Source organism: Lethenteron reissneri, chromosome 12 (assembly GCF_015708825.2).
Source record: "Lethenteron reissneri isolate LAM-NWPU_2019-01 chromosome 12, ASM1570882v1, whole genome shotgun sequence".
In the NCBI taxonomy this organism is placed as follows: Eukaryota; Metazoa; Chordata; class Hyperoartia; order Petromyzontiformes; family Petromyzontidae; genus Lethenteron; species Lethenteron reissneri.
In genome coordinates this window covers 7,088,311-7,112,953 of record NC_083790.1, presented here as the reverse complement: position 1 = coordinate 7,112,953, position 24,643 = coordinate 7,088,311, and the positions used below count along the sequence as shown (strand labels likewise).

At 42.9% G+C, this 24,643-nt stretch overlaps 1 protein-coding gene across 3 annotated transcripts; it reads left to right on the top strand.

Moving 5' to 3' along the window:
- The first annotated feature begins 5,407 nt into the window (after positions 1-5,407).
- Positions 5,408-20,776, top strand: LMO4 (LIM domain only 4). 3 transcript variants are annotated; one of them, XR_009755065.1, is made up of 6 exons: positions 5,408-5,998; positions 9,105-9,346; positions 14,764-14,860; positions 15,880-16,068; positions 19,993-20,093; positions 20,131-20,776. XR_009755065.1 is itself a non-coding variant. In XM_061550606.1 (5 exons), the coding sequence occupies exons 2-5, from the start codon at positions 9,126-9,128 to the stop codon at positions 19,999-20,001; spliced, it is 516 nt and encodes a 171-aa protein (XP_061406590.1). In that variant the 5' UTR covers positions 5,408-5,998; positions 9,108-9,125; the 3' UTR covers positions 20,002-20,776. The 3 variants fall into 3 exon arrangements, 2 of the variants coding, with proteins under 2 accessions (XP_061406590.1, XP_061406589.1); XM_061550606.1 differs by having other exon boundaries at positions 9,108-9,346; positions 19,993-20,776; XM_061550605.1 differs by having other exon boundaries at positions 19,993-20,776.
- Positions 20,777-24,643: the final 3,867 nt, after the last annotated feature.

The following is a 24,643-nucleotide window of genomic DNA, read 5'->3' as shown; positions in this document are numbered from 1 at the left end:
TTAGCACTAGTAATAGCCTGACAATGTCAGATTTCCATCAATGTTCTACCTCAGTTTACAGTTTCCTGCTTCTCAGCTTGAATGTGGTCACTGCAATCTTCGTGGTGGGATCATTATTGGACTTGCAATGGTTCGAGTAAATTTGAAGATGACAATGATATCCGCCCGGTGAATAGTAAAGATCTCATGACATGTTTTGCACGAGCAGGTAATTGAATATCTTGTCTTTGCAAAATTTACCTGCTTCTATAAGTAGCAGATCTCCTGCTATCAAAAAGAGACCTTTAAACTGAGCGCTGCAATTGCATTTTACAGCATTTCTCTGAATTATATTGAATCAATAAGTGCATTAAAATCTGATGAAAGGTTTTAAACCAGAAGCCCTCAAGCTGGCAGCCTTCCTAAAGCCCGTGTGCTGTGATAGCTTAAACATGTGCAAATATTTAACAGCACATTCTTTGCGTCCTTCGGCCAATCAAACGCAGCCTATTCACTGCAGCTTTAATGAGCAGGCAGTCTAAATTAGTGCACACTGTATAGGACACATCGGCTCTGCTGAAAACCTAATGAACAGGAAGCATATAACATGCAATCTTATGAAAAGTAATTGCTGACATGAGTTAAACTTCTTAATGGAAGAAACAAATGAAAAGCTTGATGGAAAAGGCACACACACGAGTCAGCATCACGAGTTTAATATATGGTTGTTAATGCCCTGGCCTTTTCTCCAGTTACCGCTATCCAGCCAGGCTTCCAGAGACCGTCCCTCTGGGGCCCATTAACTGTCAGTGTCACATTTAACCGCCTTGGGGGTGGTGTTTCTACAGCTGCTCAGCTGCTTTTCCTTGTGTTTTTACAGGGGAAGGCTCACTACGCAATGAGAGCAGGTGGTGGCAATATGCTAAACCCAAACGAACGCAGCATTGCTCTTAGTCTTCAAATGAAGCTTCGTTGTTCAGTTAATGTTGGGTTTGTGTTACTATATGAGCCCTCTGAAGATTAAGAATCAAAGTCGCGTTTGCCATTGATGAACTTTTCAGCTGCCACTAAAATAGAGACGCTAATAATTATTATTATATCGATCTGTCGTGGCGGGCACAGTATTACTGGACTCAGCTGAATACAGAACAGATGATGAATATTAATTATTATAATTATCAATGCGCCAGCTTACACAGACTGTATACAATTAAATACATGAAAGGGAAACTCGGAGTAAGGTGGCTATATATCTTACACACAGAGAGTTTTGTAGCAAAAGTCTCCAAGCCAACCTCTGGGACCCGTGTAACGTACACCTCACACACCTGGGGGGGTTACAGAACACCCTTGAAATGACCACAAGCACATGGCGAAGCTGTTCCAAGCCATGAGTCACCACCGTGCATTGAGCAACAGGCCCACTCCTGCCAACGGAACTTGATATCTTCTCCCTGAGATGGGCCAGATCTTTTAAACCTGGTTGTGTACACTATGGCTGTTAGCATACATTAGGGATGCTCCGCTTATGCTATTTATAGCGAGCGTATGTGCGCTTGCAGAAATCTGATGAGTTAAGGCACCAGTGAAAGGGGTAAATGGAAGAGTGCTGTAAGCAGGGGCATGGTTGTAATTTGTGACCAATGATAAGCCGAGCATCCGTGTTGACAATTGAAAAAAACAGTGATTGAGCTTAGATCAACAGATGTCATGCACTCAGTCAATCTATATAAAATGATCACCAGCCCCCCCCCCCACTCCTCTACTAGCTCTGTCAACTCTTCACATAACCACATAAAGAAGCGAGCCACTTACATGACTTGCGACAGAGACCATTGTCACGGTGGCTTGTGATGCCAGCCGTCACCCCGGACCAGATGCAGATAACCCGTCTCACAATCCATCCGTTCCATTTCGTTCCATTTACACTCATCATCCGGAATTCCGCTCCCGTCCCACTGAGCAAAAGAAGGAGGGTTGTGTTTTATCTCTACTTTAATCCCCAAAGTGCTTTTGCATGACACCAAAGGAGATGCCTGGCAGACAAGAGACCTATTATCTGTTTGAGTGTGGGGTGGGGGGGAAATCTCTCGTGCATGCAACGGCTTAAAGCGTACAGTAAGCGAAGTGAAATTTTGCGTAAAAGATAAACACCTGTGTTCAGGTCTGCTTGTGCTGGTATACTTAAAAAAAAACAAATCTCCATTCTTGTGATTTGTACGAATGATTGTTTTGGAAAAAAAATCAGCTTTGTATTGCCAAACTAAAGCAACAGTGAGACACGAACTGGGTTGCAATTACAGTTGTGCGGTTTACGCTACTTAGTTCTGGACAGTTAGTTGATTGGAAGGTTGTTGGAGCAGGGTCAAGTGTGGGTACTCTTACGTCTGACCTTGGTGGAAGAGTAGGCCAAATATCCTCGAGTGGTGCTCTCGACCCACTCGAGGGCTCCCTCTTGTGGAAGCCCTTTTACCAGCAGCCGCGTGAGAATGCATTTGCAGGGCTGTCCCTTTACCATGAACACGTTTATGTGCGCTGCTAAACTGAAAATGCTATATCATCATCAGCCTTGGTCAATGCACTGCTGGAAAGAGGTCTCAATAAGAAGCCACCACCTCCCGCGATGTAATAATCCACCCAGCTCCTGCACAGGAACTGATTTCATCACTCCATCTCCCCTGGTGGTCATCCATCTCGGAAGCATTCCATTATTTGGCTGCAACTCCATTACAATTCTCGACCATCGTCCATAATCCTATCTCGATACATCTCATACCAAAGCCTGTTTACTTAATAGTTTGGACGATACTTTTTTTAAAGCAACGCATGTTCTCTGACTCACGTGTTCTTTCTGTCTCTCAATATCACTTCAAGCATGCATCTCTCCATGCTCTCTTTGTACATTTGTCAGTTTTGTTCCATATTTTTTCAGTTAATGATCGTGTTTCTGAACAATATGTCATCGTAGATAGAACACACTGATCACAACTGTCTTCTCTCGTCACATTGCCCTCTTACTTTTCATAATAAAGTTCAGCTTTCCAAAGCACTCCAACCTGCTCTCCTCCACTTATCTATTTCATTTGTTTGATTCCAGTGCGGTGTCAGTAGCTGTCCCAGGTACATATACTCTGTCGTGTTTGCTTTTAGTATCCCTCTGACAGACATCTTCAATTTTGTAGCGAACTTGTTTGAACTTTGTTCTGTTCATAGTTACCATGTGCTCAACTGTTCAGCCTTTTTATATAACGTTATTGCAATTTCCTTTGCAGTTCATTCCCAATGGATGGTATAATGATTGTTGTCAGCAAATGTAAGATGATTAGTGTTTTGCCACATTAGTATTCATGCCTTAAAATGATCCAATCCAATTTTCTGAAAACATGCTCAGTCTTTTAATAACTTTGGGTGAAAGCACTTTAAAATCTAAATTGAAAACTAATTTCTTCAAAACTTATTTTTGTGTTGAGTTTGTTGTCCTTCCCCTGCACCTCCGATTAGCACGGTTGGCCACTTACGGTGTGAAAGAAGTTCATCATACATACAAAGCATGTCACCTTATCTGACTCCCCTTTAATACGTATGTTGGTACATACGTATTAAAGGGATGTTTTCGTACTTGTAAATGTATTTTATTATTTCTAAATATTTTTTTACTCGGGCCTTGGTTTATGAGAGCTTGGATGACTGTCAGTTTATACTGAGTCGCATGTTTTCGCATAGTTTACCATTGCTAGGCACAATAGTAATTAATTCTATACTCTATGGTTCTTTCAGTAAAGTCGCGTTGATAGAAAAAAATAAAAAATATTAAAAATCTCACGACGTTTCGATTGAAACGCCGTGATATTTTTAATCTCTTTATTTGTATTATTATTTTTTCTATCTACGTGACTTTACTGAAAGAAGCATAGAGTAAGAATTCCTGCAGTCACGAAAGTTTTAAGTCAGTAATTATAATGCATTGGTATTTTTTTCAGAATATGATAATGTCTGTGGTCACTGGTAGAGAAAGCGTTCTGAAACTCTGCTCACTTCTGTGATTGTCCCCAATGATCTTCGTATTTAATTATTAAGGAGTGGAATGTTACGCGTGACAAATGATTTATAACTAACCATCGACACAAGAATAAAAAGTCACGTTCAAGCAATAACAGATGTGTTCGGCTTCTCCCCCATTGCATCTTCGCCCAACAATGCAAAATGAATGTCATTACTTGTGATTGTTGCATTGATGCAAGACGAATCACTAATAAAGCGACGTCAAGATCAATAAAAAATAAATGTGCATCACAAACATGTTACATTGCACTTTGGCCTTTACAAATCACTGGGGCGATGACGGTGATAAAATACAATTCCATCATTCATCGTTGTCGTGATGACTATTCTTCGTGTTGAAGCTACAATGAAGATGCAATGGTAGGTTTCATCATTAGAGGGCGATGGTGTCCCAACATCTCCAGCCAGGGCATGCGGTTGTTGTGTGAGCAGCAGCAGCAGCAGTCCATCCACAAAGTGCAGCAGCAACTTCCCCTTTCACGTGGCGAGTGAGATCGCTTTTTTTTAGTTTACGGTCTATGGATCCCACTTACAGCCATAGTGTGGCCATAAAGCCGTGTTATTACTTCGTGTTAACGTATACGTGCATATTAGAATTCAATACACGCCGTTCGCTTGCGCGAAGGGGGCAATTAGTATGCCGTGTATTGCCGCAGTCATCAGCACTTTGCAAACGTTGGTAGGTGACACGTGGAGACTGCGTGGCTTATCACACCGCCGCCAACAACTTGACACAAGGTGCACGCCGACAAAGCTCTTGCCCAGCTGCAATGTGCAATCGCTTCTCGAGCGATGAATCTCATCGCCAAATACAGTCGATTCAATCAGAATAAATATCTCGCACACAAAACCTACCGCCGACACGTGCGACGCTCAACATTCGAAAAAAATATGTTTGTTGTTTTAATCGCCTAATATCCGCGTCAACGTCAGGCGAATGAAAAGAGTCATTGACAGTTAATTAACTGTTATCTCGTCTCCGCGCTCCTATGGCCGTTCTTGTTTATTTTGAGAGCTGTCACCTGTAATGAGTGAATGAATGAATGGAGGGTGGGGGGGAGGGGGGAGGGAGGAGGGGTGCCACCCCCCCCCACACACGCCCCCCCCCCTCAGTCTACTTCCCAGAGGTGGGCGTTGATACTCCGCCGCCTCCGCGTCGAACGGACGCAGCCGATTGGCTCTTAGCTTGAGACCACGCCCCCCCGTCGCCGTTCGCGCGATGCGATTGGCCGCCGGCCTCCCTCCCCCTCCCCCTTTGACGGGTGGCGGGTGGACGTGTGTGTGGGGGCGTGGCCAGGTTCGCCCCGCCCAACCCGCCGTGGCGATGACGTAACGCCTTAAATAGCGCGGGAAGGGAAAGGTGCGTGCGGCAGTGGCAGCAGCAGCAGCAGTGCGGTGCAAGCCTCCTCCTCCTCAACCCGCGCTTTAGCCGACCACGCGGTCTTTCCGAAGCGCTCGCCCTCCCTCATAGTCGCTTAAAGCCTTGCTGCTGTTGTTATTGGAGAAACGTGGAAAGAAAACAACTTACGATTTAGCACCCTAACCCCCCTTCCCCTTATCAACCACCCCCCCCCCCGGATTTGAGAGGGGTTTGTCAGTTTTCAGAGCGCCGCAGAGGGAACTATTGAATCGCCGATAGCAATTACGACGACTGTACCTCACGGGGTGGGTGTGTGGGGTGGTGTGTGTGGGTTGGTATAGCGTAGCCGCGAGCAGTTGAATCTTGATTTAGGGGAGCGAGCGACGAGATCTATATAGATGGTACAATACCCATTTATCACAAAATCTGGATTTCCTTTGGCCGTCTGCTGTAGTCGACTGGCAAAACACGAAGCGTTTTGTCCGACGAAGCAGTGGCCCCGTGTCTCCTACTGCGTAAGCGGCGACTGAAAGGAAACTGCTGCCGATTGCTGCTGCTGCCGATCGTCTAAGAGTTACGGGAGCACAGATCCAACATGTGAGTTGTTTTTACTCCCCCCACCATCCACCTTCGGGATTGTTGCGTGCATGGCTCTTGTAACTTTATAACCTTCTCTCCATTACTCCCTCCTCACGTGTGCCGCCTTCGTTTTCCCGCTCCTCGTTGTCGTGTCGTGTGTTGGTACACCAATCATAGCAGCAGCAGCAGCAACCACGAGATATGTTCACGAACTCCCACACGTCAATGGTGAAGAGGGTCTTTGCTGCTAACAATTACGAGAGTGCTTAGGCAGAGAGAGAGAAAGAGAGATATGGTTCGTGCACTTTTGCTCTGCTTCCTCCTCCTCCGTCGAAGGTGCGCAAGCAACAACTTGCATACAGTTACCCTGTGCTTTGGGTTTTAATGACCACAATCTCACTACCGTGGCTTTATATACATCAGATGTTTTCCCCCAAATATCAGAATCGTAACAGCAGCAGAGTGTCGTCTGCCATGTATAGTGCGCGTGTGTTGCTACTTTTAAAACCATCAACAGTGGTGGGAGATGTGGGTGGTGGGTGGTGGTGTATTTGTAGGTTATGGGAACCAACCCGTGTATATATCTGTTTAGTTCCACGGAAGAATTAAATCTATAAATCACCGGCCCGCCCCCCCCCCCCCCTTTTTTTTGCGAGCTTATTTGATTGCTTCAATTTGTTAGGAATGTGCATCCAATTACTCGTGGCTGAGCGATTACTCGACGCTCTGTGGCGGCGGTGCGAGAGGGCCGGGCGGGCAGACGCTCATTAAAAGGTGCGCACAACACAACGGCACTAATTGCTGACGTCTTTAAAGGCTCCGTGCTACTTGCTGCTGCTGCTGGCTGCTCGGGGTTGTTAGTCATCTCTTGAGTAAGGAAGGAAGGATGGGGTGGGTGGGTGGAGTGGGGTGAGGGGCCCAAACGTGTTTTTGTTGTTGTGCTTGAGACGTGCTGCCTGGTTGGTTTGGGGTGCTAGTGTATGTCAGTGGTGTGGTGTGGTTTGTGTTGTCTCTGTTGTGGTGGTGTGGTGCTGGTTGGGGCTAGTTTGTGTTGTGGTGCTGGTTGTGTGTGTCTCTGTTGTGGTGTGGTGCTGGTTGTGTGTGTCTCTGTTGTGGTGTGGTGCTGGTTGTGTGTGTCTCTGTTGTGGTGTGGTGCTGGTTGTGTCTCTGTTGTGGAGTGGTGCTGGTTTGTGTTGTGTCTGTTGTGGTGGAACGCTGGTTGGGGCTACTGTGTGTTGTGGTGTGGTGCTGGTTGTGTGTGTCTCTGTGCTGTGGTTCTGGTTGGGGCTAGTGTGTTATGGTGGGGTACTCGTTGCGGTGTGTCTGTTCTGGTGGGGTAGTACTAGTTGGCTAGTGCGTGTGTGTGTGTGGTGGGGCGCTGGTTGGGAGTCGTGTGTGTTGTGGTGGAGTGGTACTAGTTGGCTAGTGTGTGTCTGTTGTGTTGGGGTAGTACTAGTTGGCTAGTGTGTGTCTGTTGTGGTTGGGTACTGGTGAGAGCTGTTGTGTGTGGTGGCGGACTACTAACAATATTTGCCCCCCAAACGTTCTCTTCAATGCTATAAGGGCCGTCCTTGTGTGTTCCAAGGTGCCTCGCTCTAAACAGCACCTGCCCCCAACAGTCTGTTCATTGCTGTACGGGGGAACTTTTGTTCCAACCAGCAAGCAATCATTAATGGATTGCAATTAAATGCTGCTGGTATGCTTGGCTTTTGGGTTTGGGATTTGGTGGAGGCTGTTTGGGTTTGAGTGTGAGGCTGCTCTTCCAGGGCTGTCTAAAAAGTAGAATTGTATAGTTATTAACAGACCCTCCCCCCACACCCTACGTTCACTAGGATGGAGATGTGATCTACTTAATGTGTGACTGTACAGTAGTGAAGACTGAATAGTCGTAATGTGTGGTATAACAGTAAACACGTTCGTTGGGAACAGTGGTAACGTGGTCTTCGTGTGTAAGTGTACAGGAAAGACTCCTCCTACTTTGTGAATAGAGTAGGAATGTGGCCTTGGTGTATAGTAATTACCAAAGTAATTAAAGGACACCCCCTACATTGAATAGGTGGCAATGCTGTGTGTGTGTGTGCTGCTGGTACTGTCGTTGGAGCAGCAGCGTGCTTGTGGGCGACTGCGTGCGCTAGTTTAGCTTAGTGGGGGGGAGGGGAGTCTTCTCTGCATGTGTTCACCTTTGTAGTTGGAGAGTTTGATGTTGGCGTCATTGAATACCCATTGATTTAGGCGTGAATGACAGCTGTTGTGTTTGGGCTGAATCTCGCGTTCGCGTCGGTGTGCGGAACGTGCGGTGCCTACAGCGCTCTTGCACCAGAATATAATTTTGTTCAAGGTGTCAACTTGCGAAAGATTTTTTTCCCCCCAATTACATCTCAATGGGTTGACACCTGTTTGCGAATCCATGATGGATTTTGTAGTACGTTCGCGTATATACATATATATTGTGCGTAAATACACGCGGTGTTATGTAAACAGTATTGTGTGTCATGCGCTTGAAATTTAGCAGTGTCATTCACTCAAACCCACGCGCTCCCTTGAATGTCTCTGTTTAATTTCCCTCGGTGGCGAGACGTTAACTACCTCGCCTGGTACGCAGGAGGTCGTGGGTTCGATCCCGACCCTGACGCCTGTATATTTGTCGTTAGCATGTTCTTCCCGTGGTCGCGTATATTTTTATGTGGGTCCTCCGGTTTTCCCCTCCACATTTAGAAACATATTTTGGAGTATTTGGCTGATGTACATTTCTACATGATAAGCCACTTCGTTGAGGTATCATTTTTGGCCAGGTCGCTTCTGAAAAAGAACTATACAGCTCATTGTGGGCCTTAGCTGGTGAAATAAAAAATATATATACTTGGATCCACCAAATTCCACCATCGCAACTTTACCTCCACCCATCCCTGACCACACACACCTCTCCACTCTTCCCCAACTCCCCTATCATCTTCTCCAACCCCCTCTCCTCCTTCCTGCCCATTGAACCACTCAACCGCCCACTCTTCCATCCACCTTCACTCCCACCAACACCCACCCCACATAAACTCCTTCCCGCGCCCATCATCCTGCTCTGTTGTCGTCCCATGTGTGTGTGTGTTTGCATGGTGGTGGACTCCTCCAGAAGTGTCCACTCCTTCTCGGGATGGTGAACAGCCAGTGCCCCGAGCCGCAGGCCACCGGGCCCCCCAAGCGGTGTGCCGGCTGCGGTGGGAAAATTGCTGACCGGTTCCTGCTCTACTCAATGGATTGTTACTGGCACAGCCGTTGCCTCAAGTGCTCTTGCTGCCAGGCGCAGCTTGGAGACCTGGGCACGTCGTGCTACACCCGTCAGGGCATGATCCTGTGTCGCGACGACTACATCAGGTTGGTTGGTGGTTTATAACCCGCGCGCAGGAGAGCTGTCGCTCCGTGTTTACAATGGGATGTCATACGTGCCACTTAAATGTGCACCTTTAATAAAACATTCAACTCAACATTGTTTTGCTGCCGCTTAGGTCCATCTCTCGCAAGCACACACACACTCACATTCTTAAGTCTGGAAAATGCCTGCGGCTCAGAGCCAAAGTCAGTTTTTCTGATGAGATAAGGCCACACGAAAAGTTTATTGGGCAATATATTTATGAAGTGCACCTTGCACAGCCAATGTGGTTTTGTAGAGGCCAAACATTCTGAACTTGTGGGCCCATAAGCCACATTACTTAAATCCAGTTTGTAATCTTCTAGCAACTTTTCTTTCTTTTCAATGTTTACTGGATTCTCCATCTGCAAAGCATGGGTAACATGCAGTTGTGTAGGTTAATTGTTGATTGGTTTGAGGTGTGGGTATACCACCCTGAACAACACTGAGTGGACTAAGTGTTTGCAGTCAAGTTGCCGAGGCCGTCTTGCCAGCAGTGACACTAACACAATGTAAAGAACATACATGATAAGCCTTTTGCGTTCTTGCAGTTGCAAACAAATACCGTGATGAAGTATTCTAATGCACAGTATTTTTTTGTAGTCAGGCTTCTAGTCCATAAAATGTTGGCTAAAGGTAGTAATACTTATGACCTGGAGAGTCTGCACTCTCCTGGTGTAGTAAAGCAATCAAGGAACAATTTATTGTATCTTTAATTGATCCCTCGTACATTAGAGGCAAACCTAATTCTCGGTGTATGGTAAGGCAGATATTAAAAAAATGTATTTTCTCAGGGTGGAAATGTTACATTTATACTACTGCACTTGTACATATTCCTCCTTTCAAAGTGAGGTTTCGGCAAGAAATCAGTTTGTGTACTTTAAGTATAAGCTGCGTATATATAACAAAAACATTATTATCGAGAAGTACGTAGACTTGGACATGGCCCAGCAGTAGCACATTCGCTGCTTTTTGCAGAGGTTCACGGTTCGAATCAAGCAGCCGCCCTTATTATTGCTGGTGGTGTGCATTAACCATACATTTACGTGCCCTCTGCTTCACAGTGAACATTAAGGCTTTCCTGACGTCCGTCGCAAGAGTAGGCCATTGTGTGCTGGCATCAGGGTCCAAATTCGCCTCCTTTGAATGTTAGCCGCCAATTATTCAATTGAGATTATACATGGCAATCACCGGCAGACTAATGCCCCAGGTCACTCTTACATACGACGCATCCTGGTCTGTATGTGTGTATTGTATGTTGATATATATATGTTGAACTTTCGCACGGAATGTAGCCAACCGTGCTAATCGGAGGTGGACAAACAAAATACACTCAATCTGGAATTGGAATTAAACATTTTTTGCATACTCTGTATGCAATTAAGATTGTTATGTAAATAGTTGTCGACTGATGTATTTAATAATAAACATTAATTTTAATAATTGTATAATACTTCCATTTATTATAGGGATTGATTTGGACCAAGGCAGCTGCAAAAGCTAAACATTGGTACATTTTGCTGGCTTATGTGCACAAGATGCACAATGTACAACAAGAGTTTGTGTAGAAACTTAGCCGTATTTTACCACTTAAGATATTACTGAAACATTCGACACACGACATCTTGGGAAAAGGTGTTTAACAGTCCTGTAAATAATTTCCCTATATTGTAACTTTGAATGACACTGGCTATATGCAGCGGAGTTTAATAAAACTGGTGGCAGGAAGTTAACAAAAATAAAAATGTGTGAGTGTGACTGCTGCCAACTACTGTACAGTCATTTGTAAACTTCTTAGCGCGTTGCCAGCACACCTGCATCAGGGTCCAATATATATTAAAGTTTTCAGTCATAAGCCTTCTGGCCATAGCAACCTGGAAAAATACATACGTTTTGACTATTGCCGAAGCACATATATAGTGCTCCAATTCACTCGTTTGATAATTGTTGAACTGGTAATGAATTTTTTTTGTAGGCACTGGAATCTCTTGATGCAGGTGGTCAAGCAATTTCAATATTAAATGGAAATGGAGCAGTAGGGTAGCTCAAAGTTTCTCGTTGGGCTTTGTTTAGGGGTAATTCAATCATTGAGATATAAAACCACAAGCAGTAATCCAACTCCGTGGTGCCTTTGGGTTTTAATGGGAAATTTAGAATAGGAGATGACCACACTGATAAACGGACATGGTAAAATTGAGCCAAAGGCTTTACTCTTGGGATTACGTAATGAAAAAATAAAGATCCCATCAGATGAAGTAGGAGCACGGCTCACCTGCTCTGGATATACAGTGGCTGAGGTTGATGGATCGTCCGAGAGAGGGGACTTGTATCCACATATCTATCGTCCATCACCAGTGTTTTGTTAACCATCAGGTCAAGGCATTTCAAGGCATTATGCTGAGCAGGTGTACAGCCATTCAAAATGCAGCCTAATCTCTCGTAAAGTAATCGGTTCGTGTTGTATGTAAAGCCTATAATGATTTGCTAAATTAATTACGAAGCCCTTGCATCTTTTAATCTCATTGTTATCTTGCGCTAGTGGAATTGCATTAAATGTTAGGCTGCGATAGGAGACATTATTTTCATCCACCAGTACAGGGTGCTTAATTTATGGTACAAAATTTAATGCCATTTTATGGAAAACATTCATTTTAATTTTAGAACGTTATTAAGCCGTTCACGTGACTCGCAAAATCTGGGTTTCTTTTATTCATTTAATCCACGCATGACTGACTTGAATTGGCATGTTATTAAGTCTGGTATAACCGTGTGCCTGAAAAAAACAGATCACCAAGAAGGCATATTGGACTAATAGGCACGGTTGCTATTTAGTGGTGTTATTTTTCATTTGATTAATAGCAAATAAAAAAATGTTTACGAAAATTAATTGTGTTCGCGTAGGACATGTACAGTATTGGAAGTGGAGGAGGGACGCGGTGGTGGGGTGAGCGGGGATTGAGGGCAATGGACCGCCAAAGCAATGAACCGCCACCGTATGTGGTATCCCTTGTGCGGAGTTAATAAATCAGTAGTCACCGCAAAGTCAGCAGTGGTATAATTGAAAAATTAGGCTCGAGGCGACAAGTGGCCTGTTTACAGGTAAGTGATTTATGATGTAATAAGCAGTGAAGCGTCTAGGCAGATAAGATCAGCCCCATGCCTTGAGGGGGTGTGGGGGGGGTAGGGGAGTGCCCAGCCACACGGGCAGTCTGGAGCCAGAGATAAATAGGAAGGACGGGGCCCACTAGGCCTTGTGCAATATAAAGTACAATAGGCAGCCACTCCGAGTAATAAAGCAACTTTATCATGAGCGCACACAGCTGGCGACTGTAATGGCTTTCGGAAGAAAATATTAAAGCGGGTTTGCATTTAGCCCTTAGCTAATTAAAAAGTAATGAATATTTAAATAAAATATGCCAATGTGTATAATATTGTATGTCAAGTACATCAATTTACAGCATTATTATTTAATATCCTTTTATAGGTTTTTACTATGGCCTATACTCAGGTAGCCCTTTTGTCATTGAACATTATTATGATTATTATTCTTCTCTGGACATCTGAAATCTCCTGTAATTTTAAACACCCCGAGGTCAAAAGGCGTCAATTTGGAGATCGTTTGATGCCATTTGCGTCCTGTCCGTGTGTCGCTTTGCGAGCCTTACTTTGGCATTGCGCGGTTGGTTGTTCGGGTGTTTTGAGTGAAAATCTGTCGCCGATATTCCACACACAGTCGCAGAAATCTATAGCCAACAGAACACTGTGACGGGGCAGGGAGGGAGCGTGAATGCACCGGTGCGTAGCGGCTGCGATAAGCGTGTCCTTCACCCCTGTGCCCGTAATTCTTTTCCGAATCCTGGCTGGATTAAGTCTGATCCCCATCTAGATGGATGCATCTAGTTGTAAAGAGATGATTGAATGAAGTGCATGATAAAAACATTAAAAACAGTTCTGTGGAACGGTCATTTTTCGAATTGTCTCGTGGCACAGAATAAAATAAACCACCAGCTGAATCTTTGTCCGTCGATAATTAGTATGAAGTGGCTAGAATGGTGGGAGGGGGGGGGGAAGTGTTCCCACTATTTATTTACATAACAATGTGTGGTCTGTCTGTGTGGCGGTTGATAAATTCTGTTGTCTCGCCACTGCTTATTAAAAGTAATTGCTAAAAATGCGCCTGCAGCCAAACGGGCCTGTTTACCTGATATACTAAAGTCAATGCAAACGAAAAACGGCGTTATATTTGCTCTTATTATTTTAATTGGTAAAACATATATGCTTGCTCATTTTTTTGAAATTAATTATAGTTTCTAAAAACTATGGCATCTTGCGTATTCAACGCCGCAATGTGAAACGTGTAAACGGAGTTAGTATTTTAAACGTAAGATGGTTAAGTTTGCAGCACATGAATTTAAACCTAAAGATAAACAGCTGTAGTGGGATAACGGCATGTATACATGTGCCTTCTTATGGCGAAAGGTAATTAAGTTACATGGTGTTATGCCGATAAGATAATGCCATTTCGCTCTGATTGGCGGTTCATGGGAAATGTGGACAAAGAAAGCCCTGGGGGTGTTTTTTTTATAATTCATTCTCAGTTAAATAAAACCCAAGAAGGAACTGATATATATCTTGAATGCAGCTTTCAATTCAAGGTAAATGATCCATGTTCGTTGATTTACAATTTCAGGCAAAATTAACTAGAATTTTTTTTTAAATGTAATGCACATTAATCACCCCGCAGCTCCCCCTTTTAAAAATTTAAACTGCATACATTGCTAACTAATGCTCGCAATTTCAGGTCACTTATTAAAGTGCAATTTGGACGTGTGTTTATATTTCGGAGTGGACTCGTTTAACGCGGAAGCGCATCTTGCATTAAAAATATATATAAAACAACGCGGCAAGGCAAAATGCACACAAGCATGATATTGTTTGAGAAATCTTCCTGCTTTACAAATGCCTTAATTCTCGTTCACCAAATACGTGTTTGTGTATCTGCTTTATTTATTTTAAAGGTTGACGTTTAGACATTGTCAATACGATGCGCTTGATTATTTGTTGGCATCGAAATGAGCAATAAAATTGGTAGAATACAAGTTGGACTCTCCTTGTGGGTTAAACCGTTTGCTCGCAATTACACGCGTGCGCTATTTTAGATTTTGGCACGCATACTTTTAAAAGCATGCCAGGTGCTCGCACAAAACACGAGTGTTTGGGTTGCAGCTTGGGGTTCTCGTGACACGTCGTTTTGCTTCGCAAGGCCTCCATCTAGCAGTGGATTACAAGAGGGATGTAAATTATTTATTAATTTGAAACGTGACTTTGCACACACAAGCAAGTTGTGCCGTTGGTGACCCTGTTCAAAATCGCTGTTTTTCAGGATGTTTGGAAGCAGTGGAGCCTGCAACGCTTGTGGCCAGTCTATCCCAGCCAGCGAGCTGGTCATGAAGACGCAGGGCAACGTCTACCATCTCAAGGTGAGCACCGCCGTCGGATATCAATTCCAGTGATTTCATTCTATTGCCAGTGCGCTCGGGCAGGGGAGGGGAGTAGGAGCGAGGTGAGGTAGGGGGACGAGAATCGGCTTATGTCATTCCTTGTTAGTGTGCCCACGCATTGTGTACTCCAGCCATCTTATACTACTGGCACGTTTGTAGCTGCAAATAGCTTCAACAGTCTGAAATGGTTCATTACATTTCATGTACTTTATTACCGTAATACATTTTCTTTGGACCAGATAGGAAGTGGAGGTAATGAGAATTTAACAATGAAGTCGTAATCACATTTTCTCATATTGGCACTGACCTCCGGATGCTTGGCAGTTGCTCGGCAACACGGGTGGAGGCATACACATGTTTAAAGCGCATCTTGTGGCAGAGTAAAACGGTTATAACGAGGCAATATGGCAATTTAAATTCTATGAAAAGCTTTCCACGTTTTGCGGATAATTTAGTGCCGGATTGCTATTCATCCCCGAGCCGTACGCTTTACAAACAGGACATTTTAAATTGAAAAATTAGATCAATCTCCACGGGGTCTTGGCAAAGTCTGTTGGCTTGGACTGCTAAACTTAACATAGCAAATAAACATTGCAATATAAAATCATTGTTGTAGCGTTTTTTTACTTCCACATAATACTTAAATGTTAAATTCTCTTGCTGGTCATCCTCGTAGCTTTTTTAACGTTAGATGTAACCTCGTGGTTAAAGACAGCGGTTTGGATCATCACTGCGATTTTTCCATCGTGTCAATCGACAAGCCTGCGGAGTGAAGTGGTGAGGTTGTGGGGTGTGGGGAGCAGAGGGGATCGGGGTCATGAAAGGTCCACATGGGTGGTAGAGTGCAGTTTTGTGGTGTTTGTTGGGAGTGCAATGTGGTGGAGGAGGGTGTTTTAAAAACCGATGTTGTTGACGGACACATTTCCTGTTGCCTAAATTCCTCCCCTTCTGTGTGTGTGTGCTTGTGCGATGGTGTTTTTGTTTTTTCTCCTGCGCAGTGTTTTGCCTGTGCCACGTGCCGGACCCGGCTGGTTCCGGGCGATCGGTTCCACTATGTTAACGGCAGCTTGTTCTGCGAGCATGACCGACCGGTGGGCCCAGGCCCACTCACCGCCCACAGGGGCACCCTGGGTGATGGCAGCCTGCCCAGCCACCCACTGGCACCACACACGCTTGCGGATCAAAAGGTGAGCCACCCCCCCTCCCACCACTGCCACTTAAGACACTGATGCCCCCCTTACCCTCATGATTAACCCCATGGGCTTAACCCTCAAAAGGTGAGGTTCTCATCCCCTCATTTACTACCTGTGCTTCCTCACCTTAATTTGGACAGCTGACAATGTCTTCGCCTACATTTAACCGTAACCTATGCCCTTTTTAAATTGGAGAATGCGCCCCCCCCCCTCAGTTCAGCAGTTTTATAACAAGAAGGTTATATACACACAGTGCCCTTGTATCATTCTGGGATGTCGTAAAACCCCATGACACGATGATATGATTTTTACAGTGGTCGAGAAAATTAGAAAAAACACACTTTTTTTAAGCTCATTTTTTCGTCTGCCAAACAAGAATCTGGCTCTGAACCTGACCTGTAGCAGCACGTAAAAAGGACATTGGAGTGTTTTCCAGAGAAAATTGGTTGAAAGTTTTTATCCAAAGAAAATCAATAGCGGTGGATTTAAGAGTTTCTGTGTGTGACTTTAAAGGTCATGGTCTGGAGCTTCATTAGTTTCCCATGGAGATTATACCACTAATGTGTACTTTTTTGGCAAGTAAAGCTTTAATCGGTGGATACACAAGTGGGCTATGGTATTTGTCCATATATATGTGTGCAATGTAAATCCTAGTCGGCCCCAAACACCAATTCCCTATGTATTACAAACATAATCTGTCTTCGGCGGTCTAGTCAATTTAGCACTTGCTACATAATACATCATTGAGGTTTATACACGTATATCTCACTGCTGTGTGCAAAGATAGGCGAATGGTAAGAGTTAAAATGGAATGGGAAATTTCCAATGACACGAATAGAGCCTGGAGTTTATCCTTGCGTAAATTTGTGGCCTGCAGCAAAGCACTAAATCAAACTCTTAAGCAATTTGCATAGGGCTAATTAAAATTTAATGGGCATATTGAATTTATTTGCCACCCAATAGTATTTGCAGGACTCATTCAACTGTTGCACATACTTTAGCGTGGGAATATTGTGTTGCGAGACCATTTAGAGTAAGAGGAAGACATTATCATAAATCCTTAGGCGTGGGCATTGTGTTGATCAACTAAAAACGTCTTAGAAAATATTTGAGTCGGATTTTATGAAAACGGCTGCTTGGCGACTTGCTGTAAAAAAAGTAAAATTGTATATTTCTTGACAGCATAAAAGGAGTCTCTTGTTTTACATTTGCACCCTCTCCTTTGCATTTCACAGCACATGTCATTGTCACAGCCATGCATCATGGGGTTTTAATTTCAGCAATTGGGTAAACAATGTCTACATGCTCTGCACGATCTCTTGGTGCCAACTTCGCCCCATTTTAAATGAAGCTGTCCAGCACTAACGTGTAGCTGCATTGTAGCCGCTCTGATTAACATGGTTTCATAAGTCCCACTTTTTTTTTTACTACCTTTTTATTATCGTCAGGACAAGCAATTTTCCAAGCGTAGTACCCCCCACTTCCGTTATGCCGCAAACACTGACCTCAACATCCATCATCGGTTGACAGTCGGACATCTGCATTATCATAAGCATTGCTCCTAATCCAACCTTGTAATTTTGTCCTATTTCACATGACTTTTGAAAGCTTGGTAACATCCCCTACCTGAAAGCATCTTTGCGAATCCATATTAAGGATAGTGCCTCGCAAAGTCAAGGGCCGCATTACTCACTACTCGATGGCTTCTTGGTTTGCAGTGTGTAGTTATGAAACTCTTGAGTGGGATAATTAGGTCTGTGCGTTGGCGAGTTTTGATTTGTAGCGTGTCATCTATGCCTACCGTGGGTGTGAGTTAAAAAGTGATTTAGTGTTGCGAATTGTTCACGCACATTTATAGTAATTAATACAACCGCTCAGGTAGCGTGTGTGGGTTTTTGCGCAGACAGGCTGATGAGACGATTGTTCACGTGATAATTGATTCAAATATATTAACGGAGCAGACGTAAACGTACGACTTCATCAGCGTGCTTAAGTTATTACGGAACCAATCATTGTGAGCTTTCGAAATAATTTCATGCTTGAAATTTCAGTGTGGTGCGCCATACATCCCCTGTGGTTGAACATTATATTTTACTTCTGTGACAACACCTTGAGCTAGTAAATCCCGAGACGTTAAAATACAATTCCCAAAGTCTCTGATTATATGCATAGTGTATCAGCCAATTTACATATAACCGAAAATAGGCATCTGAAACTTCACATTGTTAGAACCCTTAGAACTAACAGCGATCCCACACATCAAAACTGAGTGCCAAGATATGTCTGCAGATACTGCGCGCGAGGTAATATTTCTTTAACTTTGGCTGGATTGATCATATCTCCACAAGTGTCAGTTTGGAGGAACCATAAGGTCGCATTTGTCAACAAACTCCAAACGGGGGAAAAAACCCCAGGATATCTTTAAGATACACATGTGACCGAGCCTGTTACGATTTGAGAAGGCTTTTTTGCTCTCTTTGATGTTGTGACCCACATGTGGTTAAGCTCTCTACTGTTTCAGCCCATTGTACATAATTGATGAGTTTACCAGGGGCAAGTTTTTAAACTAAACATTGGCTCAGCCGCACAATGCAGATATGGGGGTTTGTGGCGTTTTGCAAATTAAAAAAAAAAAATCTAAAGAAAATAAATATTAAATGCGCATTGTAGTTATGGTGTATCATTGCTATGATATTTTTTTATAGTGCAATAAATTAGGTTTTATTGGTCAATCAAAGCATAGTCATTTATATCACATCAATCTGCATAAGCAACCCATGGAAGTGTTAGGTGTATTTATTGATTCATTATACACTATTGAGCAATGCAACGTGTATACTGGCAGCGTTCTCTACATTGAGGCAGGTACATGTGTAGTGACAATTTATTTTTTAATTCTCCACAATCTTCTCTTTTTACCCCTCCACGAATAAAAATTTCAAGTGTGGTGTAATATTTCCATGTAACTGAAGCAGGAAAGTTTTTTAAAGTTGAGAAACACGTCATAGATACTTATTAAACACGGTCACATTTTGAGAATGTTGTAATGTTTGCATTTAACCTTTGAGACAGATTTGGGAGAAAAAAAAATATTTGGCTTCATGTCTGACGTAAATCGATGTTTTAAAGAAACACTTTTAAAAGTAAATGCATAGAAATCTGAACCACATGCCGTAGCGACGCTTAGAAGTTGTAGTTTGCACGTGCCTTATTGGAGTTTTCTGCAAATGACAAGAGTTCTGTAAAAAGCGATTGCAGCATGTGTGAGTGGTGGGGTCTATTTTTTTGTAATCTAAAAGTTGAAACAACAAAAAAGTTAACTTCTCGTATGGCTTTAAACGAGTTGGGAGACCGGATAGAAGAATTATTTAAGTGATAGGTGCTTCGCCTCGCAGGGTGCACAGTGTAGGAAGCATTGCTTTTGTGTGGAGCTAAACAGAGGGCAATTCAGCCCCAACATCTGGCAGATGCATGCACACAGACCCCACTGTTCAACCCCCTGTGCTTTAATGAACAAAACATTCAATTGGGGGAAAACAGTAAACCCCTTTCTTTGGATGCATATTGCTCCATTTGGGTTGGGATTGGATAAATCCCGTGGAAAATAAGCGAGTCGCCAAAGGCAAATGTGCTGGTTGCTTAAGTGGTTACAGCTAAACCAATATGATGCAAGCAGGCTTTTGAGATTTAAAAGAGGGTTTAGAACAAAAAAAAGAAAGGGAAATAAATAAAAGAAACGCTACATTGACTAAAAACCTAAACATCGCAGTGCGTGCCTGCATGCATGTGGCTTGTGCCCCACAAAGCAAATCGTGAAGGAGAAATTGTGCTTGTGTTTTTTTTTCTTTGTACAGAATGCCTGGCAAATGGTTTTCTTTGCACTTATTCGTTTTTTTGTATCAAACCATCTTGTTTCAGGTGTGTTGAAGAGATGGGAGCCTGAGACTCGGTGCCTTGATTTTGCCTGCAGATGGCTGAACCTATCACACGCCCCGACGCCGCAGTTGTACAGAGTTGTTGGGGATGGTGGGGGGGGGAAAGGGGGGCAGAGTTGTTTGTCCTGTGTGGGTTTCCCATTACTGCCTGCTAATTACCCATGCCTGAATGTTTCCATTGTCGGGGAGGGACAGGGCTGGGGTAACCGCTTAATGAGGCCCCGCAGCCAATCCACCCAATGTCCTGTATCCAGAGCTAATTAGCCGCTTGAATGTTAATTTGCTAATTAGCAGAGTGAATGTTAATTAACACACCTAATGACTATTCTTCATCCGTGACTCCATGCTAATCAAAAGTTTATCAGAGTAATTATCTATCCTTGCATCTATGGCATAATTAGTTCATTAAGATACAGTAGGCGGAGAATATATCATAATAACCACATAATGCATTTGACATTACTGGGTACAATAAGCCTTATTAATTTTCACACTTCTGCACTATTATCTTCCTAGTCCAGCTGCGCATACTTTGCTTTTTAATGATCAAGTCTTTATTTTCCACGGAATGTGATGGGTCTGTGATTATGCCCGTTTTGGTAATTTTATCTGTAAATATTAAGTAACCTTTTTTCCGTTGCTGTGCCATCGTTTAAACCCTAGCCTTAGAAAGCCCCCTGGCATTGGTTTGGGTCCATTGGGTGTATCTATCGCACGTTGACTGGCACAGAGAAAAAAAGAAACCCTGTTGTGGTTGCCCTGTCAGTTTCCTTAATTGTACATTGCTTTTTTTTGTTATGTACAGAATCTTATTTGGAATTGTTTAGATAACAATGAAATAAAGGGATTTGTATTATATTAAACACGCGTTGCTGTCTTTGTTTTAGAACATTGTCATCGCTCGCATACTTGGAAGCACTTAAAACGTGTCGCAGTATATCTTAAGCAGGTGTTGCATAACGCAATTGCCATAATTAAAATTGAGTGCTTTATAGCCTGTCGGCAGGTGATGGTTAATAATTTGGCTACATCGTCACAACACAAAGGCTATATGCTAATATGTTAAAAGTTTGGCATCATGTTGTGCTCTAGATTTTAAAAAAAAAATGTTTTTTCAATATATTACAGCCAAAAAATAAGCATGCTTAAGGCCTGACAATATAATTAAATCATTGCAACAGATACAAAGGGAAAAAAAAATACCATACACCCACGCACACAAATTGACATTTCATACTTGCTTTCATACCTAATAATCCATCGTGTTAGTGACAGAAAAGGAAACGCATATCCGCTGTGCTCGCGCTTTGATGTGTTGGTGTGTTTAACAACGTGACTAAGCTTCACATTTCAATTCCAACAGCCATTTGCAGCATCAATTCATTAAATCGGTAATATCATCACGCCGGAGCCCAGCGGACTTGTTGAGGTTTAGATCACCTGCTGTTGCACAACGGCGTGTGGGTTTTTGTGTGGCAATTCTCGCCTCGTGAGATTTAGCAGAATTCCAGATTCATGATTGCAAGGTTAGACATCATCGGTATCTTGACCTCCTTGTGGGCCTTTAGCCGTGTCTTGTTCCTAGCGGTTTTAAACCTTGTAAAGGGACCGTTACGGGGCTGATGAGGGCATTTACGGCTTCTCTGCCTTTGGGGAATTGTCCTCTCTGCTTCCTCAATTCGGATTGAATCTTGGCAGCATTGCTGGTAATAGTTGTTCCAAATACTGTACTGCAATACAACATTCATTTCTGTATTTAGACTGGCGTACTGTGCAAGATTGTATGTGTTTTAATTGCACATCAATGCCAAAAACAACGAAATATTGCTAAAAATATTTCTTGCCCTTCAAAAATTATGCGCAATCTGTGGGCCTTTAAATTATTCCACTCAGATGCACAACTGAGATGTGATACTTAATTTACTGTGCGGTCCTGGTGTCAACATAAGGTCATGTGTCACTGCAGATAAGATGGACACGTTCGGATAGATATTCAATATGCATTACGTAAAATTGACATAACGTAATTAGAAACATGTTAAGATAAATTGCCTATTACAGATGCAGGAAATGTTGGTTTGTTGCAAGCCATGTAATTAAATACAGATACCACCACAGACCTTAAAGGTCAAGCCAAATGAAAAAAATATTTCTATTTTGCTACATATTTCAAAAAGTAAAGCATGTGATAAACATTTTATATGGAAGTGGCATTTTTCATTTTATGTTCAAATAAAAGGTCGATGCGGTGATGTCTTTTCAGTGCATTCTTTTGCAGGTGCACCCATAGACCAAGCCATCTATTTTGTAGCACTCTTAAGCTTATGATTATATTTCAATTTAGGTAAGTGTTCTCCATTTGTAAATTAGAATTGCAGTTGGGAATCAGCACTTAGAGGAACCTCCCAGTGCCAAGATATCAATTAAAATGAAGGTGCGACTGCCGGTTGTTTTTCAGTTATGCTGGACTTCTCGAATGTCAGCTACATCTCTCCCAAGTTTTCACAATTTGCTATTTGAATGTCAGTAAATCACCTGACAAGAGAGGCATTAATATCTACAATCACACAACTGTTTATGCCTTTGGCCTCCTAGGATATTAATATTTCAACAATAGCATACATTTTCAAAGGAACTCCTTCACATCCCAGAAATGCATGTTCATAGTTTATCAGTGGCGAGAGATAACTGAACCGCTTCTGAGTAATTTTTTATCGACCTACGCTGAGCAAGAATGGTCAAACAACCCCTATAAGCGATACGGCATGCGGAGGGCCTTGATGCAGTTCAAGGCCAGGTAGAGCTCTCTGCTGCTGTGAGCTGTCTCCACTCGCCCACGTGCAGCGCTGTCGTGCTGGTCGCGCCTCCACCACGCACGCTGCTAATTACGCACCTTCACTCGCCCATATCCCCTGCCTCTTCCCCCCCACCCACCCGCCACCAATCCCTACAATGCCCGATATCCATATTCTGGTTCCAAACACTCAACCGGTAAACACAAAATAGATGGGGTTTTTTTTGCGTAAACGAATCACGCGCGAGGTTGATGCTATGGAACGATAATGGCATGGATATTTCCATTTGCTTTTTGTCCACATTACACCTTTAGCATTGGCAATATTAATAAAGGTAATAAAGGGATGAATTGTGCGCGACGGAATTGTATTTTGTGTCCTAGTTATCTGGCATGCACTAAAATTATTAAGTGTGCATTATGCTATTGCATTCATTTATTGCATTTGTTTTAATAAATTGCAATTCGATTGCATTCATCTCGAATGTCATACATTGGCAATGATAACGTACTTCATTTTAAAGTGATTATTAAGGACTGGAAAACCTTTAGACCTCTAGCAAGAGCCAATATTATTTGTAATGATGTAAAAAGGCACAACGACCAACCTGTCGTATGTGAAGACATTCACTGCACAACTGTAATGGTGCTCATTGGAAATTAATTAAAATAAAACTGGGCCGTACGCTTTTATAATGTTTTAACAAATGAAAAATCATCTTAAGCCAATATTGGTGCAGGTGTAGTCGCCGCTTCTGATTGGCGGTGTGACCGTGGCAATGCCTGGCGTCCTCACTAATAACTTGTGGAGCTTAAAGGGTTTTAAATGAACTGGTGTGACGCCAACTCATTAAATGAGGTTGTGCGCACCGCATGTAAGTGTACACAAAACGTATTAGCTTGCGAGAAATTAAAAAAAGTGTGTGTGTGTGCAGGTGCTGTGTGCAATGGTAATCTGTTTCTATGCACCGCTTGCGTGTCTGCTTTATTCATAAGACAAACAAAGGCGGAGATGTATATCAAATAACAGCATACATTTGTGAGCAGGCCATGAACATACTTTGCCATCGTGTCATTCACGCGCTTGCTCTGTGATGAAGAAGGGACATTTGCCCGAGACGGCTTATTGTAACCACCTTGTATGTTTCAGTTGTTTGGCAGTCGTTTGCTCGTGACCCTCGATGAATTCTAATCGTATGTGCGCCTTCTACATAGTTGAAAATGCGGATCGACAGTCGTGTATCAATCGGAGACGAATTGCAGGAAAAAAATAGGTCGACGTTAAATGTTTCCACGCTGTATGAAATATGTTATACATCACAGTGCATTTAAGCATGCCCTAAAATTTAATTATTGTGTTCGCCATATAAACAGTCATTTGTAATAAAGAACAAATACGTGTATTCAAAAATTAAAATTTCGATTAAAAAAGTTGTACGCTTATTTATGACACAATTTATGTAACTTATGACCAGTTCAAATCCCATTTATGCAAGTTCCAATTATTTGTTGAAATCGTAAAAAAAAGCAGAAACACATACTCTGACGGAACACGGCACAGCGTGTGCGTATTCCTTGGGCAGTAAGTGACGGAGGAACGGCATCAAATTGATGACATAAAGAGGTAGATAAGAAGCAGTTTGGAGTGGTGGTTTTGGAATTGAAACTTCATAGCGAAAAGCAACAAACCAATGTGCCTGAATATTCTTTTTTTTTACCGGGGGGATTTTTCCTACTATGCTCCATATATATGCATCACTGTTCAGTAGCATAACTCCTGATGTGCCTCTTGCATTGTTTCCAATAGAGTTATTAGTTTTATTCATGAACTATATTCGAT